This window comes from Otolemur garnettii, unplaced genomic scaffold (assembly GCF_000181295.1).
Source record: "Otolemur garnettii isolate 467f Iridium unplaced genomic scaffold, OtoGar3 scaffold00197, whole genome shotgun sequence".
In the NCBI taxonomy this organism is placed as follows: Eukaryota; Metazoa; Chordata; class Mammalia; order Primates; family Galagidae; genus Otolemur; species Otolemur garnettii.
Window position 1 is genome coordinate 799,243 of NW_003852592.1, and position 22,837 is coordinate 822,079.

At 50.8% G+C, this 22,837-nt stretch overlaps 1 protein-coding gene across 1 annotated transcript in view; it reads right to left on the minus strand.

Annotated features, from left to right (window-relative positions):
* Positions 1-10,453: 10,453 nt before the first annotated feature.
* The window catches only part of GPAT4 (glycerol-3-phosphate acyltransferase 4), a 20,310-nt gene continuing 7,926 nt past the window's right edge, over positions 10,454-22,837 (minus strand). The window contains exons 2-12 of the mRNA XM_003801075.3: positions 22,422-22,491; positions 21,980-22,280; positions 21,209-21,283; positions 19,736-19,825; positions 19,489-19,582; positions 18,912-19,027; positions 18,050-18,105; positions 17,131-17,216; positions 13,264-13,392; positions 13,104-13,183; positions 10,454-11,458 (exon numbers count right to left, since the gene is read on the minus strand). Coding sequence (XP_003801123.1) covers positions 11,350-11,458; positions 13,104-13,183; positions 13,264-13,392; positions 17,131-17,216; positions 18,050-18,105; positions 18,912-19,027; positions 19,489-19,582; positions 19,736-19,825; positions 21,209-21,283; positions 21,980-22,280; positions 22,422-22,491 — 1,206 coding nt within the window. The 3' untranslated portion in view covers positions 10,454-11,349. The remainder of the gene's footprint in view (positions 11,459-13,103; positions 13,184-13,263; positions 13,393-17,130; positions 17,217-18,049; positions 18,106-18,911; positions 19,028-19,488; positions 19,583-19,735; positions 19,826-21,208; positions 21,284-21,979; positions 22,281-22,421; positions 22,492-22,837) is intronic.

Consider the following 22,837-nt stretch of genomic DNA (forward strand, 5'->3'; position numbering starts at 1 on the left):
ATGCCACGGCACGCTCCCCAGGGGGACAGCTTGAGGCTCTGTCTCAAAAAAAAAAAAAAAAAAAAAAAAGAATCAGTGTCTACATCACCTAAAATTTAGAGTTTGCTGGGCTTAAATGAGACCATGTGATACAGAAAGAGCAGCACCCACAAATCCCCATTTTTAACGATATGACTGTACGTACTGCCGCAGTCCGTGGTTTTACAAAACTCTTCCTTGCATGCTACTTGTGCTGTTATTTTATTGAATTTAGATTTTATTATAAATGGACAGTTTATGATTGTGCATGTTTGGAAGGGTACAAAGTAGAGGTTACGACTGATGACTACGATGTGGACTCATTAAATCAGGCTAATTAGCATACCCATCCCTTCAAAGACTTGCCATTTTTTGTGGCCAGACCATTTGAAATTTAGAAATGAACAATGTGCTACTATTAACTGAATTCGCCACCCTGTGCCATAGATCTCAAAAAAGGCTCATTCCCCTTGTCAGCTGAGATTCTGTACCTTTGGCCGTCATTCTCCCACCTGGCCCCCAGCCTTTGCAGGCACCATGCTGCTCTCTGCTCCCAGAAGTTCCACTATGATTCCACAGATAAGTCCAGACATGCACTGCTATTTGCCCTCCTGTGACTGGTTTACTTCACTTTGCGTAATGGTCACTGCATGTTGTCTCAAATGACAAGATTTCCTTCTTTTTTAAGGCTGAATTTCATTCCCTGTGTATATATGTTGCCTTTTCTTTATTTATTCATCTGTTGACAGTTACTCAGGCTGATTCCACATCTCAGCTGCTATGGATAACACTGCACGGACCTGGCGGGGCACGTGTCTCCCGGAGATCCCAATCTCAAGTCCTTTGGATATATGCTGAGCGATGGGATTGCTGGAACACGTGGTTGTTTTATTTCTGGTTTTTTGAAGAACCTCTATGCTGTTTTCCATAATGGACGTACTAATTCACATTCCCACCAACAGCATGCGAAGATTTCCTTTTATTCACGCTCTTGCCCACACACTTGTCTTTTTGAGAATGCCCATTCCGACAGGTGTGACGTGATGTCTCATTGTGATTTTAACTTGCATTTACCTAGTGATCATCACTGTTGAGCAGTTTTTTATATATCTGTTGGTCATTTGTATGTCTTCTTTTGAGAAATATCTGTCCAGGTCCCTTGCCTGTTTTTAAGTTGGAGTCTTTGTTTTCTTGCTATTGAGTTGAGTTCTTTATATATATTGAATATTAATCCCTGTACTGATTTTGGGCTGTCTCTTCACACTTTTGTTTTCTTTGCTGTGCAGAAGATTTTAAGTTTGATGTAATCCTATTAGTCTATTTTTGCTTTTGTTGCCTATGCTTTTGGGGTCAAATCTAGGAAATTATTGCCCAGAGAGTCATGTAGTTGTCTCATGTTTTCTTCTAGACACATTATAATTTCTGGATTTATACTTTTTACACTTAAGTCTTTAATCCAATTTGTGTTGTTTTTGCATATGATAGGAAATAAGGGTCCTATTTCATTCTTCTGCATGTGGAGAACCAGTTTCCCCGATGCCATTTATTGAAGAGAATACATTTTTACCATTGTGTGTTCTTGGGGTCTCTGTTGCAAACCGACTGTGCATGTATAGGTTTGTTTCTGGGTGTGGGGAACGGGCTGAGAGTTGGCAGGGCCCCTCATAGCCTGGGGAAGTGTTCAGGGAACACCCTCAGCCACTTCTCCTCCTAGACTAACTTTCTTTTCACCTGCCAAAAGTCACGTAGCCCCTACAAACTTTCCTTATTACAGCTTTTCCTCCTTAATGTTAATCCTTACCAGATTTACCTTGTTAAAGATACTTATAAATAAAGCTGCTTCTGCAGTTGGGTGCTGGCTGGTTGAGCTGCGTCAGTCCTCCCAATCCCATCCTATTTCTTGTCTAATGGGTGTTTATAAATAAGGCTGCTTCCACAGTTGAGTGCCGGCTGGCTGAGCTATGTCAGCCCTCCTGGCCCCATCCTACCTCTTCATTTCCCATCATTTCCACCCAGGTTATTTCTTGTTCCCTCTTCTCACTCGTTCGAGAGATCTGGGTTTTTGATTCTGTGCCATGGGTGGTGGGTGTATCTATGTGTCTGCCAGCACCATGCTGTTTTAGCTGCTGTAGTTTTGTCCTGTATCTTGAAACCCAGTACTGTGATGCCTCTGGCTTTGCTCTTTTTGATCATGATTACCATTTTTTCTGATGCTATATGAAATTTAAGATTGTTTCTTCTTATTTTGAGAAAAATGACATTGGAATTTTTGATAGGAATTGCATTCTTAAGCATTCATTTTATTTCTCAAAGAGACTAGCCGTTGGTTTTATTCCCAATTCACAAATGAGAAAAGTGAGGATTGGAGCATTGAGGAGATTTTGTCAGAGGTTAAAACTTGGCTAAGTGTGAGACCTGGGACAGAGCCTGGGTCTTCCAGCTCTGAGCCAGGCTGTGTCCCCTTGCCATGCAGAGGACTAGATGAAGTTTTCTAACCAAAGATGTGCTGGTTAGATATGTGTTAGTACATTTTTTACAGCAAACATCATCTTTCTGGGAGTGGTTCTGCTATCGTAGCTTCCTACCAGTATTCCAGGATGGAACAGACTCCCACAGCCAGAAGTGTTCATTTAGGGAGATTTCCAGACATGCCTGATGGTGACTCGTCAGATGCACAGACTCCAGGGCCCTCGTGGGTATTTCTGACTCAGTAGGTGGAGGTTAGGGTGAGAGGAGGGTGGCCCTGGACAGGGCCTGGCTAACAATGCCCCAGGGCAATGGGGGCGGACAACTGTGAGGAAGAGTGATTTTCTAAGTAGCTTGACACCACATGCTTCATCTCTCTGTGTACCTTGGAGAGCTCACAAAGGACCTAAACTGAGTTCTGGAGCTTTTCCGTACTGCAGAGTGGCAGCAGGAGCAGAAGCAAAGCAGCGTGGGGCCTGGACCTTCTCCCTAGGAGAGGTGAGAGTGACAGGCCTGCAGGTGTCCCGCCCTCCCTCCCCCCACCAACCCCACACAGCAGCCCTGCGGCAGACCTGTCTGTGCAAGGTCTCATAGCATAAACCCTCCATCAGCTCTCAGGGCTTAAGGTTTTATTTATTTTTTGCTCAAGAGACCCTGCATTAGCAGAGTTTGCTGAGTCACTGTTGCTGTGTTCTGGAAAAGGAAGCAGTGCTGGGCTTGCAGCTCCTAGTACTGCTCTGACCCGGGACTGGACGCTCTGTTTCACAGAGGCCTGCTGACGGTGGCTGCTCACAGATGTGGCCTGGGCTGCCCCCACCAGGTGAGGAAGACCTCAGGAGATCCTGGTGGTCCTCAGATCTGGAAAAGCCTTGAACCGGAGCAGCCCCAGCCCTGCAGCCTCCTTCCTGGCCCGCTGTGGGCTGTTCTAGTAGGAGTCAAGCTGGAGGCCTCCTCTTATCCTATAGGGGCTGTGCTCAATCTGCAAAGCCTCAAATCAGAAACTGCTCTGATCCACTCTTCTCACGTCACTGTCACTCGTGGGTCGGAGAGTCTCCTCTCAAATGTGACAGGCATCTTTAGTTGCTCTGATGCTCCTGCCAGCTGCTCCACCCCAGAAACCTGAGCCCGTCCTCTCCAATACTAGTTTTTGCTCCTCAGAGCTGTGAAACTAAGGCTGATTCTACACGCGACAGTGGCCTTGGCTGCACATAGATGGAGGACCCAGTGCACACAGGCCAGGGAGGGGCAAGCTGACCTGCAGACCCCTTGCGAAGGTCTCTTGCACAGGACACACACAGCTCACGTTCCTTAGCCAGCAGTTCTTCCTTCCTGCCAACAGCAGGAAAAGCCGCCGGCTTCTAATCAGGAGCAGTGGGGTGGAAGTTGTGGAGAGAGGCCACTTCTCCCCTGCCCTGAACCACAGTCTTCAGCCGCCTTCCCCTCTGCCCGTCTAGAAGGGCTGAGTTCAAAAGCCCCTCATTAGGCCTCTTAGTAAACAAATACCATTAATCTTGGCCAGTGAGTGAAAGCACATTCACCTGTCGAAGCAGGAGAATTAATGTTGTGTCAATAGGAAATTACTGTTTACCTCTGGCCTTTCTGTCTTCCTTTTACTATACAGAAAGCCTGGGGCAGGCCAGCCCCCGTGCCTGGCCACAGCCAGAGAGAGAAAGACAGAAAGCCCGGATCTGGGCCCTGGCTATGTGAGGACCAGGCCGGAGGCCAGAGAGGCCGTCCTAAGAGTGTGAGGCTGGAGCAAGTCCCCAGGAGCAGAGGTTACCCTCCCCACATGGACACAGGGGTGGTTGATGGGAGCCTGCCTTTCCCTGATGCACATGCCTGTGGTCCTCCCCACTGGCTGTCCCCATGTGCAGCCACACCAGCCGAGAGGGACTGTCCGACCAAGGAGCGGCTTCTCCTGAGCTGCTACTGAGCACAGGCTCTGGGCAGGTGGTGCACAGAAACTCTCCAGGAATTTTTGAAGCAGGCTCTCTGCCTCTTCCTCAGATAAGGAGTGACCAGAGGTTAGCCTGAAGGCCCCTGAAGGGAGCAGGTGGACTTGTGTCCTGCCTGACTCCAAACCCGGCGTTTCTCCAGTCATCACACACGCTTTCACAGCAGGGTGGCCAGCCACAGCTTGTGGGGTCAAGGCTACAGAAAGCTCTTCCAGGTCATTCCTTGTCCCTCAGCCCAGCGGGGCTGGGCGGGGTGTGCGTGCCTATGTGCCCCAGGAAAAGAGACCACACAGGCCGATAAGATCTCCTGTTTCCAGAGCAAAGCGCCAATTAAACACAAGGCATATGTGAGCAAATAAAGCTGTGGCGTCCAGAGAGAAAATCAATACGAGATTATACGTGCTGCCCAATCATACAACAATTAATACCAAGTGGGTGGGGTGCAGAGATAAGTCTGCCCGCCCTGCCCCGAGTCCACGCCCTGCAGCTCCCCCAAATGCGGGGCTCCCTGTCCTTTTGGGGAGCTGGGGTCCCCGAGCCTCAGGGCTGGGCTTGCACCTCGGGGGAGCCCCGTGTGCCCTTTCCCACAGCAGTGGAGCCTGGAGGAAGGGCTGTGACAGGGACGCAGGGGAGGAGCTGCTGCTGGGACCCCACCACCCAGACCACCCAGACAGGGTGCCTTGTGGTTAAAGTGCCCAGAGAAGGGGAAGGGGCTTGCCCTTGGAGAGTGATATAAAATCAGGCAAAAACAGGAAAAGCGGAAAGAAATTCCCACCGCCCAAGAAGTGGTATGGAAGCTCTTGGTTATTCTGTCCATATTTTATTTAATTCAGAAAGTATAGCTGAGCAACTAATAAATCATTTTCGAGAGGGTGATAACAGACAAGTGGCAAAAGTTTGCAGCACAGGACCTGGTGGGGGTGGGGCAGGGCAGGGTGGGGCTGCCCAGAACGTTCCCTGGAAAGGCTGCAGGCCCATCACAGGGGTGCCAGGGAGGGGGCAGTGTGCCATACCATTGCCTGCCAGCAGGAGCCGGCAACGCCACCAAGCTGAGTGGGCCTCTGCCCCAGGGGAGGTATTTTTGGCATTGTCGCAAAAACCATGCGACTGGAAATCTAACACAGGGGCAGTTACCGATGGGCAGCCCTGTGGGGTCAGGACACAGGGCACAGAAGAAGTGCTGCCTTCCACAAATCTGTGTCGTTGGGCAGGGAGATCCAGGAACATTCCAGAAAGAGAGAACAAAGGCAGAGGGAAGGCGGCGGCACAGGGGTGAGGACACCGGCCTGGTCTTGGCCTCCAGGAGGGCCCGGCCAGCGCTCTTCCACACCCTCAGTGCTCCCCGACACGAGAGCCTGGAGGCAGAGGCCCTCCCCCAGCGGGAGTTCCATGGGCCAAGGACTGTTGCATGCCAAAGAAAAACGAAATTTGCCAGCTGAATATTTTTTAGACATTTTGTAAGATGCACGGCCTCCCTGACAATTTTTAATGTACTAACTGCCTGGTCCAGTGAGCTGATTAATTGGTGCTGGAGAGATCAATAAAAAACAGAAAATTAAAACAATTTTAAAGTGATTAAGTAGTTTAACACCTGTCTCCCGTCACGTCAGGGCAGGAAGAAAAATAAAGCAGGTGTCGAAGGGGCCTCCTGAAGCAAGAGAAAGCAGCGCCTGCCGAGTTGAAATGACAAATCGTAGCTGGGGGATCAATCTCGGCTGAGGCAGCCTTGCCTGGCCTGGCCTGCTGCTGAGTGCAGGAGCTGAGACCCGCGGGGGCTAGGCACCTCCCAGCCCCTCCTGCAGGGCTGCACAGGACCAGCAGGGAGGAGCAAGGTGTCCGTCCACACTCCAACACAGGGCAAGATGGGCACGGGGAGCCTCAAATGTCTTTGCCTGAAACTCTGGATGGGGTGCACAATGGCTAACCTTCCAAGCCATGCAGTGCCCAGGCTGCCATTCAGAGGGGTTCAAGCACTCTCAAAATGAGCTTGGGACCTGTGGGGTCCAGGGAGAGAAAGTCACGGGGGCCTCCAGGAGCACCAAGGCTCCATTCTGGGAGCGCCAGGCCTCCTCACCTGCCCCTTGCTTTGGCTTCCTGCTCTCTGGTGAGCACCAGGGCTCCATTCTGGGAGCGTCAGGCCTCCTCACCTGCCCCTTGCTTTGGCTTCTTGCCCTCTGGTGACATCAAGAAGCGATGGCCCAAATGCTCTCATCTCTCCTTTGAGCAGAACCATGCCCCTGCACTTCCCCAAAGCAGCTGCAATGTAATGGTGGCGGACAAGCAAGTAACCCGTTTCCCACAGCTTAACATGCCTTAGGGTACACAGGAAGCCCCAAGATGATTCTCCAACCCCACAACCTAAGAGAGTGGAATGGATGTGACCATGGGTTGTGAGGGTAAAATGGACACAGGCTAGAGGTTAAGTCCCCCGGTCTTCTATGTACCGTACGGTGGACTTGAAGTTTGTACACATAAAACAGATGCAAAACGTCCCTTATGTTTTGAAAGCTTCACCTGTGCTGCCGTCAGAGCCCCTGGCTTGGTGCACCACCGCACCAGCTACTGCACCCAGGGCTCCTGTGGACACTAGGCCGCCTCAGCAGACTCCTGTGCATAGGCACAGACCAGCCCATGCTCCTGAAAACCACAGCACTAACACTCCACTCACCTGTCTGAGAGACACTCCCACCTGCTTCCCACTCTCCAGCTTCCTAGTCACCTTCAAGGTCTGGAGAGCAAAGAAAATCCAAGGACAGCCTGCAGGAGGTGAAGCCGTAGCACCCTCCACTGGGCGTCCCACCAGTAACCTGCTTTCAGCTCCACCAGCAAATGGGAAGCCAGCAGCACTGGCTGGAGGGGCAAGGAGCTTGACTGCTCCAAACACTCCTTTTATAGGACCCCTTTCCTACAACTTCCCTCTGCCCTGAGGATTCTGGTTCTATCTACCCTTAGTGGTTGGGTTGTTCCATAGAAAACCACCTGTCTGGGGCTGTGTTGTCTCAGCAAAAAGGTGCCAAAACCTTTGTGGCAAGTTTCACACCAATGAAAATCTCACAAAGATTTCTGATCTCCAGTTATTGGCCCACTTTCAAAAATTACCCATACAGCCATCTCCACAAAACTGATGTCGCTCAGCAGGTCCTCCTGCACACGATCTAACTGGTGTCAATGTCACCAGGAAGGCAGCTACAGAGTCCCCTGTCCAGCCTAGCTGTGGACCTGACGCCCGCAGAGGGGACATGCTCCAGGGCCTGGACAGTAGGGCCTGGCCCCACCCAGCACTCAGAAACCAACAGCAAGTTCCTAACTCAGCGCCCTCAGCTGCTCCCCACAGAGTGAGCCTCAGACTGACGGAGATAAAGTTTCCCTGAGCCCAAGTTCCCAACTTGGCTGTTTTGTTTCTGTTAAAATGCAATTGTTTTTCTCTGGAGTGTGCGGTGACTGCCTGGCGTCAGGAAGATGTATGAAAACCTCCACTTCAATTCAGCATCCCTTTTCTCCCAGACAAACACGGTTGGATTTTAATAAATCAAAGAGCCACACTGTTTAATAAAAATTTATTGACTTACAAGTGATTATTTATCAAAAGACCATTAATAGCAGGTACTGAAATGATGTGTTACTGGGTGGTGCTGGGAGACTAATAGGAAATCGATGCGGCGGCCAGCAGGAATGCATATGAGAAGCCCACCCCCGCGGCCAGCGCAATCTCACCCACAAAATACACCAGACACCACCCCTGGTGCAATGAAAAGTTCCCCCTTTTTATTTATCGTTTACAAATGAAATGATCAATACTTTTAATCTAGAGCAAAATTTATTAACTTTCCCATCGGAGACGTATTGACTGGCGGAGAGGGGTGTGCGTGCAAGGGAAGACGGATGGCCGCTGGCGCCTCCAACCCTGCCGAGAGGCAGTGTGTGTGCAGCTGCCCTCCCAGCCCGACGGCCGGGCCACACAGACATGGGACTCCTCCAGGCATCAGGGCACAGTGGGAGCACATCCCACAGACGCCCGAGTTCTTGATCAACTGCAGGAAGGAAAGTGCAGGACTTTTAGGTCCAGGTTTCCACAGGGCAATAGCACTGGTACCCACCTTAGTCAGCTGTGATGGTCTGAGAGAGGATGGTGCTCTAGAATGCCTATCACTGCCCTGATGTAGGCATTTGGGGCCCTGGAGCCCCGCCCAGCTCATCATGCCTTTGAAAGCTCTGAAGGGCAGCACACAGCATGGGTTCCAATGGAGTGAAGATCAATACCCTCGACAGAACCTGCCAGCTCCAGCTCTGCTGACAGACTCGAGACTTCCAGTGTGCGTCCACTGTCGAGGTAATTTTACTAGCCTTATTGAAAGCTCCCTCTTAACTAGCTGCAATAAAGTTTCACATTTGAGTGAAAAAATGTGACTCCTCAGGGCAGGAGTAGTGGCACAAGCCTCTGATCCAGCACTTGGCAGGCTAACGCAAGAGTGGCTTGAGCCCAGGAGTTCAAGACCTGCCTGGGCAACACAGTGAGACTGTCTCTGCACAATATTAAAAAATTAGCTGCGCAGGGTGATGTATCTGCCTGTGGCCCTAGCTACTTGGGAGGCTGAGGTAGGAGATGGGAGGCTCACTTGAGTCCAGGAGTTGAGGCTGAAGTTAGCCATGATCATCGTGAGCCTGGGTGACAAAGCAAGACTTATCTCTTTAAAAGAAAAAAAAAGTATAGAAAAAAAACGTCTGTCCAAGATCCACAATCAAAACCACCCAGCCCCACATCTGCCTAGACCCCCTCCAGTGGAGCTCAGTGTCACCGCAGCCCTAACCTTTTAGACTCAGAGGAAGCAACAGATTCAGACCTCTCTTATTTCAAAACTCAAAAGACTTTACAGACCAAAGTCAAAGTTTGAACTACAGGTTTAAAAAACATAGAATTTTCAGAAGTGAAGCAGATCCCTGAGGTCACTAAGCCTCAATCAGGGAACATCAGAGAGCACCAGGTCTGCTCCCAGGACCAACTGGAAGCTGCCTGCGCCTGCCGCTGACCCCACCACTGGTTTCCTTCTTAATCTGGCCACAGAGCAAGCGGACTTCCCACTGTGTGAGCCATGCCAGACCAGTTGGTTATCCAACACCAGCTTCTCAACGGCTGGCCATCCGGGACCTGCAGGGTCTCTGGATAAGGGGGATGGAGCATCCATGGAGCTGAACGCATATCACAAGCACTGGATTAAGATGCTGGCGGTTTCAGTTTGCAGGGACCAGCAGCCTCTCTTCCCCACTGGCTGATCACCCCCAAGCCCATCTCCCATCTCAGAGTGCAACACAGGACGTCGCCAAGGCAAAGCCACTAACAAGCAGAAGACACACTGGTAAAGAGCCGTGCAGAACACGGAAGGAATAAACCACCAGGAGAACCCCACACCAGAGGGCGACCCTGAAGACCAGACACTTACCACAGTTGGTGCAAAGTCTCGAGAGGTGGGGGCTGTGCCACAGTGGGCGTCAGAGGCAATAGGAGGTGGGTGGTGAGTGGGCTGCGGTAACATTCTCCTGAGGATTTGAAATCGGTGGACCCCAAAAGCAAGAACTCCCCCTCAACACAGCCACAAGCAGGAGGCTGGGAATACTTGCAGTACCCCTGGGGCCTTGTAGAAACCTACTGCACATCCCCACCCCCACCCCCATCCCCGGCACTTGCCCCAGCCTCCCACGGGCTCCCTCACTGCTGGCCCATCCTCACTTCCAGACACCTGCCATCCTCAAGTCTCCCCAGCTCACTCTCCTCTACTCCATGGCGCCCATCTGTGGAGAAACCGAGACTAGGCTGGGACCCTGGATGAACCAGCGGCAGGCAAACCTGTCTCAACTGCCCTACTCCTCACCCAGATGGCAAGGAGAACCCACACTCCAGGGTAATGATCAATTAAGAACTGTAATCTTCATAGGAAATAGGAAATAAACAACTGAAATCTTCATAGGAAATATATGGCTACATCCAGGGAGAAAGAGTGAATGGAAAAGTCCCCCACTTCATTCACCATCCAATTTTATTTACTCACAAAAACAAATCCAAAGCCCCGTGCAGCTCGAGCTCAGAACCCGTCCTGCCCCATCCCATGGCCCTGAACTTGTAACACTGAACACTGCGTGTCCTTCACTCACGGGAGCACTTTGATCCCCACAACCACCCTGAGAGGTAGGCGTCCCCACCTTCCCCCTCCTGACCCACGTTACAGATGGGGAAACTGAGGCACACATTAAACAAAGAGTCCCACGGGCACTCAGGCTCGGCCCTGGAGTCTGAACACAGAAGGACTCACAGGTCTCACCGCAGCCATCGGCCCACTGGCCTCTTCCCCCCACTCTAGAACTTTCCATAAGCAACAGCACAACAATTTAAAACCTTCATTTTGTTGAAAGCCCCTACAGACAAGACTGTTCTTTTTACGAAGTCTGCAGACCTCCAAGGCTGGGGGTGATGGTCAGGCTGAAGCAAGCTACACTGCTTCCACGGTGCCTCTCGCAAGACCAGGTGCCCCCAGCAAAGTCCCTGGCACGTGGGCACTCATCACAAACCAACATCACGCCGCCCCCAACACGAGACTGTGACCGGTTCTTCCCAATCACTCAGCCCTGCACACACGCACAGGCGCAGCTGACTTTAATTGCGTTCCTCCAACGGACTTATCGTGAAAGAAACAAGAAGGCATCTCCTCCTGGGCAGTTGACACCCAGTATTCACCCAGGATTCGCTCAGGCCACAGAGGGCTCCTGGTGTGGCTCTAGGCAGCTGGCGTCCCCGAGGCCAGAGCAGCCTGGCAGAGCCTGAGTCTGGGAGGAGGCAGCAGGGGGCGGCGGCAGTGGCAGCAACTCCAGCTGGCTCGCGGGCAGGACTCGGGCGTGGCTGGCCAGCACGAGGTGGCACTCAGGAGCGGCTCCTGTCTTGGTGGTTCCCGACTATCATCTTGCTGTACAGCTTCTGCTGCTCCTCCTTGAACGCGTCCTTCACCTTCTCCCTCTTCAGTCCGCCATCCCTGTCAGAGAAAGGCGGCCGTCACAGCAGAGAAGGCTTCCTGGCACCCCCACACCACAGGGAGGTCAACCCAAGGGAAACCTCCCAGAAACAGGAGCACACCGCGCACGGCCTTCTCGTTAGGATGACCTCAGGAATCGGCCCTCACCCACCCTCTCTACCCCAGGGCCAGAATTCACCACTCATACAAATCCTTCTTACTCCAACATTCACCTTCACCTTACAGAGAGTAAAAGAGGCTTCCTGGCATCATGGAAGGGAGAAACACGCTTTAAGAAATACTGAGGCTCTGAAAAATCGATCTGTAAAATGCAGTCTGTGCACTTCAGACCAGGGGTACTGTGAATGCACACAAAGAACCAACGTAAGGGGAACCGCACGTCCTTACTCCTCTGTGCTCAGGAGACAGCACCACAGGACGAGCAGGCTCAAGCTCCTCAGGCCGTGTCTCCGAGTCCTGGCCTCTGTGGCCCACATCACCCTGCAACACCCTGCAACACAATCTGCCAGGCTACAGGGGCTTCTTCACAGGCCCACTTCCACCCAAACCCTACAATTATCACCACCTCCAGTAACGTACAAAACTTTCTGCTACATCCTTTAAAGCCCACAGCAAAGATGTGTTCTTCAAAGCAGCCACCTTGTCTCTGCTAGGCCTAGACATGAGGACGTGGAGGTGAGTCTCAAGCCCGAGAAGCCTGCCTGACGGGCTCAGCACCCAGCTCCAATGCTCATTTTAAGACTTTGGGAAAAAGTGACTTGAGTTTCAGTCTCTCGTCTGTAGGATGGGACTGGGAAGATGAGGTAACTGCACAAGCACCAGCAACACAGTGCTCACAGCAGGGGCTCGACAGATGCTGGGCCAGGCTATTCCCTGAGAATCCATGGTTCAGGTTAAAATTTGAATTTCTCCTTTTTCTTCCTCATAACGTCCAACTAAGTCAAATGCCCTTCACAGCTGATGCTTGCACTTAAACCAAAGGGCGTTAGGGGTGAAAAAGTTCCCAGGAACCAGCGTTCATCCCTACCAACCTCCTGTACTTGAGCCATAACCACCTCTTACTCTAGAGTGGACGCTGGTCAGCTATGGCCACAGGCCGTACATCCAGAACAACACCTGTTTCGGTAAACAGTTTCACTTGCCACACTTGTTTGTTTACGTGCTGTCCTGGATGCTTTCACATGACAATGGCAAAGGTAAGTCAGAAGTCACCATACAGTCCACAAAGCCTAAAACACTTACTCTTCACAGAACTAAGCCAACTCCTGCTCAATTAGGTAACAAACTAAATGCAATGAAAGAAACTTCTGCCTTTCTAAGGATGGTCCAGTTTTGCCAAATACAATGACAGGAAAAGTCCGCGCTCCTACAAGGCTTTCAGATCAGCGTCAGAGCATCTCCACCTGATGAGAACATGGGGTGCCCTGACACGATGGCCAACCCACAAAGGGGAGTGTCACCTGCTTCAGTCCAGCACCTTGACTCCTGAGGTCTAGGCAAACAATTCTGACTGCTCCCCTGGAGCCAGCAAGTTTAATTTTCCACACCGAGGAGAATTAAATGTCAGTGCAGCTGATGACTCAGCTCCTGCTTTGAAGACTCATATCTCTTAGACTTGGCTGATACCGTCAGGCTCTAAACTCACCACAGCAGGTCCACAAGGCCTCCCTGCCTGGCAATGGCGGACTTCACTCTATTTGCAAATTGGACGGCATCTTCATCTGTCTGTAAGAAAGAACAAACAAGACCACTCAGCCCAGGCCACAGCACCTGGAGGGGAAGGCGGGCCTCTGCTGGGGCTCTACCTCTCTGGTCATGGGAGGCAGGTACCACACGCTGCAGACGATGGCCCAGCTAGTCATCATCCTCAGCAGGTAGGTCACCATCCCGTATTTGCTGCTGTTCCAGAAGGCATCACCGAACTGAGGGTCATACTGGAAGACAGGGGGGTGGGGGTCACAACACGCGCATGGAGGACCCGCCAAGAACTCAAGCTGGACCTCCCATTTGATCCTGCAATCCCATTACTGCACATCTACCCAGAAGAACAAAATCCTTTTATCAGAAGACATTTGCACTAGACTATTGCAGCTCAATTTACAATTGCCAAGAGGTGGCAAGAGCCTACATGCCCATCAACTCAGGAATGGATTAACAAGCTCTGGTATGTGTATACCATGGAATATTATTCAGCCAAAAGATGGAGACTTTACAGCCTTTGTATTAACCTGGGTGGAGCTGAAACATTTAGTGAAATGTCACAAGAATAGAAAAGCAAGTAACCAATGCACTCAACATTAACTAATATGAGGCCAGGAGACAGTCTAATACACTCCTACATAAGAGAAGAACTCAAGTTAGGAGGAAAGGGTGGAGCACGAGGGGAGGCGGGAGGGGATGGCTGTGCTCCCTTAATGTCAGGGTGTACAGCACACCTCCAGGGGACAGGACTCCACTACAAGAGGGACTCCCTGGCAAATGCAAATATTGTAACCTAGTTGCTTGAACCCTCAGGTTAATCTGGAAAAATTTTAAAAAGGTGTGTGGGTCTAACAACAAGGAGTGTCAACAGCAGCTTGTGTGAATGGACCCACTGGGCAGAAGTGGACCCCAGGCCCTGCAGGTCTCCCGCCCACCCAGCCTTTGCTACTAACCCCCTAGCAGCCCTCCTCAAGCAAAGTGCTCCCTCTTTGACTGGTTTCAGGTCTTACTCACAGGTATGTCTGCTCGATTATTACACCTCAAAATAGAGAGATGGGAGAACATACTCCCACCCCTGCTCCCCAGTGTCGGCAACCACCAACGTTCCGCACACCTGCTCATCTCTCCCCGTGAGGTCTGGCTCCAATAGCCTGTCATTTGGCTGATAAAAGTATTTTCTAACCACCAACTTTTTCACATCCTTTCTGGTACCAGACCAAGCAGGAGACAATCAGAAAGCTTATGACGTGCTTCTGTGTGCACTCCTCACCAAGCACGCAGGCTCATCAGGTGCCGCTGTGCATGGCACACCCCCACAGTGGCGGGCCTCACACGCAGGCCCCCTTCTGCTCACCAGGAAACAGGGGCACCCGGTGCTTCGTTTGTCAATAGCTATGAGGAGACAAGGGCTGCACCTTCAGTGGCATCAGGAAATGTGTCCACGGCCAGCAGCTCTTCTTGCAATATGAAACATTCAAGTGGCAGGGAGGCAGTGGACAAGGAGCAGCAGCAGAGCCAGGCTGTCAAGGGGAGGGACTTACAGGTGTCTGAAGACCTACTGCAGATAAAGCTCTGTGCGGTCACAGAGCACGTGCCCAGGACCAAGAGTAGAAAACTCAAAGGAGACAATTTCAAGGATTATCCCACAGGACCAAGCTGCCACCAATGTCAAAAATGCCTCTTCGCCTGGGTGCGGTGGCTCACCCTATAATCCTAGCACTTTGAGAGGCTGAGGTGGGAAAACCACTTGCACTCAGAAGTTTGAGGCCAAGCTGGGCAAAAGCAAGACCCCATCTCTAAGTAATATTGAAAAATTAGCCACCGGGCACAGTGGCTCATGCCTGTAATCCTAGCACTCTGGGAGGCTGAGGCAGGTGGATTACTTGAGTTTGTGACCAGCCTGAGCAAGACTCCATCTCTAAAAACTACCTGGGTGTTGTGGTAGGTGCGTGTAGACCCAGCTACTTAGGAGGCTAAAGCAAGAGGATCACTTGAGCCCCTGAGTTTGAAGATTCTGTGAGCTGTGACGCCACAGCACTCTAGCCAGGACAACAAAGTGAGACTCTTTGTCTCAAAAAAAAAAAAAAAAAAAAAAAGAGTAAGGCTTAGTGGCACACACCTGTAGTCCCAGTTACTTGGGAGGCTGAGGCAGGAGGATAGCTTGAGCCCAGTAGCTGGAGGTTGCTGTGAGCTGTAATGCCATGGCCCTCTAGCCTAGGGGACAGACAACAACTCTGTCTCGAAAAGAAAACAAAACCCCAAAAACTCCCCTCCTCAAAGAGATGGAAAGGAGCACCAGGCAGGTGCTGCCGTGGAGACCTTGTGTGGGCATGTGTGGGTTTGATCTTACAGGCTTTGCCAGCCTAAGTTTTAAAATTCTCAGAATAAAAATTAGAAATTTTGCCAAGATTATGGCCTAAACACAAAAAAACCACTCAAACTTAATTATAGAAACTAAGAAATTTAGGTTTATTACCAAAGGCTTATTAGTAAGTTCACAATACCCAAATGAAATTACACATACACCTGATGATACGTGTCATTAGAAATAAGAGCCACTGTGTTTACAAAGCACAGTGTGGATGGCAACTTCTGAGTGACAGGTCAGAGCCCCTGGCTTAGGGCCGATTCTTACTCCAGGCTGGGCAGATAGGAACTGCAGAAACAAAAACAAGGCAAAAGCCTGAAATAGCAATAAGTTCCTCAAAACCAGATAATGATGTGGTGGAAATATAATTGTTAAAACTGCTAAGGTAAGCCGGTCTGGCTACCAACATAGGCTTCACAAAAATGAGGAAAGAACCTGCCAGCCAGGCTCGGCTTTCCTCTGTGGACTGGAGGAAAGGACATGTGGGTGTTTGTGCATTTCACTCTGGAGAGAAGTCGCAGCTCCTGAGGGCCCACGGCTCCAGCACCATCAACACCGCCCAGAAGCACTAACGTTAGAACAAAAACGCAAACTCTGGGTGTCTCCCCAGCCCCTCCAGGGGATGATAACTTAGCATAAGGCCACCAGTGTGCAGACAGTGATGCCCACGGCTTAATCCACACCCACCGTAAAGGACCTGGCCGCTGCACACCCCAGACAATGCCGACCGCACACTCAGGCCCACACCCAGGTGGTCCCTGCCTGCTCCCAGACTATGTTCCCAGACACGGCATCCTCAGCAAACATCCCTCAGAGTCCCTCTGCAGCCAGTGTCCAGCGGCCACACCTGCCCTGGACCTCTGGCTGGCAAGCACTTACCTAACCAAGAGGAACACCTCTCCCCACAGCCGTGACAGGGGAAAAGAACCTCAGAACTCTATCTACAGAGTGTTCTTCAGACGAAACCCAGACACCTGCTAAAACATGGAGACTATATTCCAAGCACACTCTGACTCAGCTTTGTGCCCTGTCTTGCCTGCTCTCAGGTGCAGCCACAATACTCTGCCACACTGCAGCCTGTATTCTGTAGGAATAATGATGTGAGCCCTGGGTTCCTTATGAAATCAGGTAGAGGAGAGGTGAGAGAAAGGAGGAACCAAACAAAAACGACTGGCTGATTACGTCCCATCTTCCTAAGGAGCTTGAGGTCCTGAAGAGTGAGGACAGATTAGATGAACTCTCAGGATCCACTTGGTTGTGATGGCCTGCTGGTACGTGCGGTGAGGCCACAACCCAGAGCAGTGGAGTGGTTTCTTCCACTGCACTGGCATAAAGACCTGCCCACCCTCACCTTGCCCTATGGTTGCAAACCCTGCTTGGCAGCCACACCCCATTCCCACAAGGCTGCTCCGCGTCCACACACTCCAGGCCTTTAAGGGGCTTATGCACCATCAGCCTTCCCCTCCCCAGCAGTCTACCCACGTGAGCCCAACCCCAAGCTGCTCTGCAGAGAACTGAGCACCAGTGGTACCAGCCCCTGTCCCTCCTGCGCCCCTTCATGGCAGCCACAATGATAACAACGTGCACCCTTGAAAGTCTGTACCTTGATGGCAACAGGGTAGACTGTGGCTCCGATTTCAAAGCTCCCCTTCTTGAACATCATCACTGATGTATTATTGATGCAGGTTCCTACAAGACAGGGAAGAGTAAAATGCTATTTGTTGCTCTTTTACTCCAGATATTAAGAGTTTCCTAAAGACTGAATATAATAATCAAAATTCTTGGGCGGCACCTGTGGCTTAGTGAGTAGAGCACTGGCCCCATATACCAAGGGTGGTGGGTTTGAACCCAGCCCTGGCCAAACTGCAATAAAAACATAGCCAAGCATTGTGGCGGGCACCTGTAGTCCCAGCTACTCGGGAGGCTGAGGCAAGAAAATCGCCTATGCCCAAGAGCTGGAGGTTGCTGTGAGCTATGACACCATAGCACTCTACTGAGGGTGACAAAGTGAGGCTCTGTCTCTAAAAAAGAAAAAAAAAAAAGGAAAGAAAGTTTATTTCTCAATTTCCCAAGATGGATCACTAGTAAATCATAATAGTAATCAAAATTCTTCTAACAGCTCCTCAAACAGGATAAATCTATCATGTACCTAACTTAGAATAAACGCTTAAGTAGACAGTTAAGACTGCAGTGTTACCCTCCTCTCTTCACAGGACCATCTTCCCTGACGAACACACTAGCCTAGACTAAGGGCCTCTCTCAGCCAATGGGAAACTCCTTCAGAGCTCCCCAAGGAGCGGGGAGATGCTGCTGGTGACACCACAGAAGGACTCCTGCACTCGGCAAGTTCACAGCATGGCACACTCACCTCCAACTCTGCATCTCCCTGAGTTCTCAGTTCTACAATCGACCTAACAGTGAAAGCAGACAACCCCAGCAAGGGCCGAGGGGCCTGGCTCCCAGCAAGCCCACAGCCGTGCTCCCACATGCCCCAAGCTCTCAGCGGCAGGCGGCCTTCCTACCTTCTGGGAAGATGAGGATGGGCAGCTTGCTCTTATCCTGCACATGTTCAGTCAGTCTTTAGAAAAGGAAAGGAAAAGGACATGTGAGACAATCTCACACCCATTATTGTCAAAATGCATTCACCAATAAGTAACCGATTTTTATGTGACATAGTTTAGATATGTAAAAACAAGTTAACAATTATGACCCAATCCTTCTTAAACCCACAACCTAAAGCTCATAAATTCTTAAGGGGAGAGAAAGTCAGATGACGGCTATCTAATTCATATAAATGTTCAATTTGGTATTAACATCTGTGCACAGAGGCACTAGTCACCTCAGGGCCCTGCAGGAGGCCCCCTCCATGTATCTGCTGCCTGCTGCTTAACAGCTCTGCTGGACCATGTTCTGACCCTGAGATACAGCGGAGAGAATTTGGGGAGGGTTCATCTGACCCTATGGAAGATGGTCTCAACCAAGCCTTCACGAAGTCCACTGCAAATCTCTTAGCATTGCTTACACCTGATTCACCTTGTTTTTTAAGTTTGAAAACACAGCAGAACTTTCTTCCCTGGTCTTAAGCTAGTTTTTGTGATAATGGATTCATTCTGACATTTCAAATAAGAGTAAAAGAGTAAAAGTTCATATTTTATTACAATGTGTAGATGAATTTAAAAAGTTAGGAACCATTATTAACTTGGTAAATAACACTAAGGTTTCTATACTTTTTATATTCTATGTTTTAGGGAAAAAATTACTATATAGAGAGAAACAGTACATAGGCTCATTGTGGAAGCAGCAGAGTCCCACTGTGAGGATCCACCCCCCCTGAAACCTGTGCTCTTCACAGGGCCACACGCGGGAGCAGCACTCGCCCTTTACCTCTTGGCCACCAGGTGGCGGTCCTTCACCTCGGAGCGCTCAAACCAGACGTGCGGGCAGGCCTTCACCATGGCTCTCTGGATCACGCCCATCAGTCCCCCGTGCACCTGCCCCACCTAACCCAGACAAATAAGTCATGAGGAGCAAGCCATCCTCACTCAAGTCCTCCCCACACTCTGCAACCTTGGACATTCGATTGCTAACTGCAGGTTTCTCACTGTCAAAAAACCTACTAGAACCTACTAGATTCACTACTAGAATCCTCCAATCTTAAATTTCTCCTTTTCTTCAGTAATATCAGAAATATAACTGAAAACCCTAAAGCAAAGTAATAAAGCTAAGCCCTCCCTGTGTCAACGCTCAGATTCTCAAAGGCCCACCCCACTTCCACCCCCATGAGCTTATCCACATCACTCTGCTAAGTGTCTCCTACCAAGAGATGATCCAAGTCGGGGGCTGGTGCATAACCCCAGGTTACACCCTTAGGAAGTGCTCTGTGAAGGGCCCAGAAGCCTCCCTCCTTCCCCGTCTGAAGTAAAGAGGCCTGGCCTCAGGAACCCAAGAGCAGAGATCTCACCATGGCGTAATACCCGTCACTGGCCAAAATGATCACGTCAATAGGAGAGGTGTGATTGGCTACACAGATGCCACCATTTCTTGGTCTGTTTTCCCTGGTTTAAAATGTATGGAAAGCAATGACGATTAGTGTGAGACAATTCATTCAGAACACACCCCCCAGCCCCCACGAGCATTCCTGTTGGGCCCAGTACAGGGGGCGGTGGCTCTGGCCAGGGCCACCCCCTCGTCCTCAGCACGGAGCCCACCTGTCATGGTAGGTGATGATGGCTGTCAGTGCTCGCACACAGATCCGGTAACACATCAAGTGCACGTGTTTGCTGAGGAACTCCTTACACCTGCAACACGACAAGGACGCTGAGCTGTGCTTTACACAGAGGAAGACGGGAAAAGCTGCAGACCCCAACAATTTCACAGCCCTTTATGAGTGCAAAGTATCTGTATAAAAAAGTGGGTCATTACAAAAGTTCTGAGATACATAAAAATCAAGAAACGTAAAATCTGTGCAGGTGGAAACAAACGAAGCCGTCCCAGCAAAGCTGATAAGCCCAGCAAATTGACACTTGCCGGGGGAGCAGAGAGGACACCGACAACTGTGTTTCTTGGAAGTGAAATAATGGATCACAACACAGTCTGTCTCAAAACTTCCATAGTGACCCACTTTTTTTTTGCGACAGTCTCACTCTGTCACCCTCAGTAGGGTACCGTGACATCACAGCTGACAGCAACTCAAACTCTTGCACTTAAGCTGTCCTCTTGCCTCAGCCTCCCAAGTAGCTGGGACTACAGGCGCCCACCACAACGCCTAATTTTTTTCTTATAGCTGTCGTTGTTTGGCAGGTCTGGGCTGGATTCAAACCCACCAGCTTGGGTGAATGTGGCCGGTGCCCTAGCTGCTGAGCTACAGACCCGGAGCCTAATTTTTCTATTTTTATGGAGATGGAGTCTCACTCTTGCTCAGGCCAGTCTCAAACTCCTGAGCTCAAGCAATCCACCCACCTAGGCCTCCCAGAGTGTGGGATTATAGCCATGACCCAACATAGCTTAATACATATGGTTTAAAATCCTGTCACACATCAATATCTTTATGTTTACCTATGAGGAAACAAAGAAGTAACAATGAGACTTGCTTATATTCACAAAAGTTAATAGGTTGAGAATTCATAGCCCGACAATCGACAATGGCTGGCACAGGCAGGCCCGGTGTCTCCTAGAGCCCCTCCCCATCAACACCCAGAGGCAGGCCAAGGCGAGGGTCCAACCTAGTACCTCGGTGGAAGAGACTAAGTTTACTGACTTACTAGCTTCACAGCTCCCCGCAGGAAGCAAATTTTCTTGGAAAACAAAGACAAACAAAACCTACCTACATTTCAAATTATTTTCTATAACCTTATCCTTTCACTATTAACACACTAGAATGCTCAACGCTACACATGCCACAACATCTGTGAACATCTGAGTCCTGGACTCGACATTTTTGTGGCCTCTCCCCTTTATCTTTAAAGTAAGACAAATATAAGGGCTGGAGGGCAGAAAGAATAGCCTCAGATCAAGTAGAAAAAGTAAAAAACTTTACTGCTGGTGGCACTGTTACCACTGGGCTACTTTTATCCATCTCAGTTCCAGGGATTTGGTTGTACCCAAGTAAGTGGCTGATCCTCTCTGAGCCACTGTTCCCAGAGCCGACTGTCCTACAGCTGTGGCTCCTGCACTCTACTCACCTCCCGCTGGGCAAGTATCCCACCACGGTGGTGCCCACCACCAGAAGGCTGATCCCCGTGAAAGCAAGAGCTATCCTGTAACAAGATGACAGATGAGAACACAGCAGACAAGTGCAGATAAGTACAAACTGACATGTAAAAATCAAAGTGGGCATCGAGAAAACCTCCTCCAAGCTCTGGGCACCTCAGAGTCGGACAAGAGTTCCACCTAGACACACAGCAGGCCTGTGAGAAGCAGAGAGCATTCTGAGTCCAAGCTGACAGTGAACTGTGGTCTGGCTCTTGGCTGACTCCCTCTCCTCAGGCAGTACAGCTAGAACAGTGAAAACCCTGCAGCTGGCTGTCCTGCCCGCAGGCACTGCCACCCTGCTGTCCTATCCTGCCCTTTGGCGTAAAACTCTGGCAGAAGCCCAGTTTCTCTGTGGAGCAACAGGAGGCATCGCCTAAAGGTACCTGGCAGGACACCCAGAAGACACATGCTCACACTGAAGTTGAGCTCACTGTCACCTCCACACTGCAGAGGCTTCAGGAAGGAGGAGCCGTGCCCAGGGCCCAGTGGCATCCCTGTCCCTGCACTAGGTCCACCTCAACAGGCAATTTGTCTTTAAGAAACCAAACTATTTCTGTCTGATACACTGGGAGTCAAGGGCGTTTAGAGGACAATCACCAGTTTCCCCTCCCAAGAGTCGATGGCCTGGCCAGTGGGACTCTCATGCCCCTTCCCTCTGAAGGGGCAGGCCGGGGCGGCCAGCTGAGCTGCCGTGTGCTCACCTGAGCGGCAGCAGGAAGCAGTAGCGGACCAGCACCCCCAGGCCCCACAGGACCGTGAGCCGCAGGCTGATGTACTGGAAGTTGTAATTGGTTCTGCTCAGCAGGTTCCAGGACTCTAACTCCTCTGCTGAGAATCTCTTAGTCACCTCGTCATCCATAATGGTCTCCATTCCTTTCCGGCAGAAGTAGAAAATGTCGGAGAGCTCGAACTCAGGAGTGTCGTCCAGAGCCTTGCTACTTCCACTGCGACGGATTTCTTTGATCTCTTCTTCAAGAGAAGTGGGATCCTTTGCAATGATCCCTGTGAGAGAGCACACCCCCTCAGAAGGCAGGCTGGGGACGGCAGCAGACACGTGCACATCGGAAGAGTGTGCACTGGATGCAAGGCCCCGGGGTGCTCCCCACGTGCCCCGCTCACGACGAGGCCAGGGCCCAGCCTTACCATTGGTGTAGGGCTTGTACAGCTGGTGGTTCTTCTCCTTGGCTCCCCTCTCCATTCTCAAGGTAGCCCACTGCAGGGAGACAAGAGACAAGATCAAGAATGAGGCCGCTTCCAGCGAGCGCACACCTCCTCCACTCCATTCCGTGCCAGCCTCCATCCTAGCACCTGAGGTCACCTGTGGCCAAGAAGCACACATTCTAAAAGGGTACAAGGACTCTAAACCCCCTTTTCACAGTGCAGCAGCCTCTCCCCTCCAACCCTCAGAACAAGGACCAAGAGTTAAGCTGCATACAGTGAAGTGTGGGAAACTGAGCTGCCAGGGCCTCGCACTCATGGGCTGCCCCTCCACCTCCTGGCTATGCAGGCGCTCATGGCTGACACTGACGGCCCTCCCCACTCCCCTACACCTCCTGGCT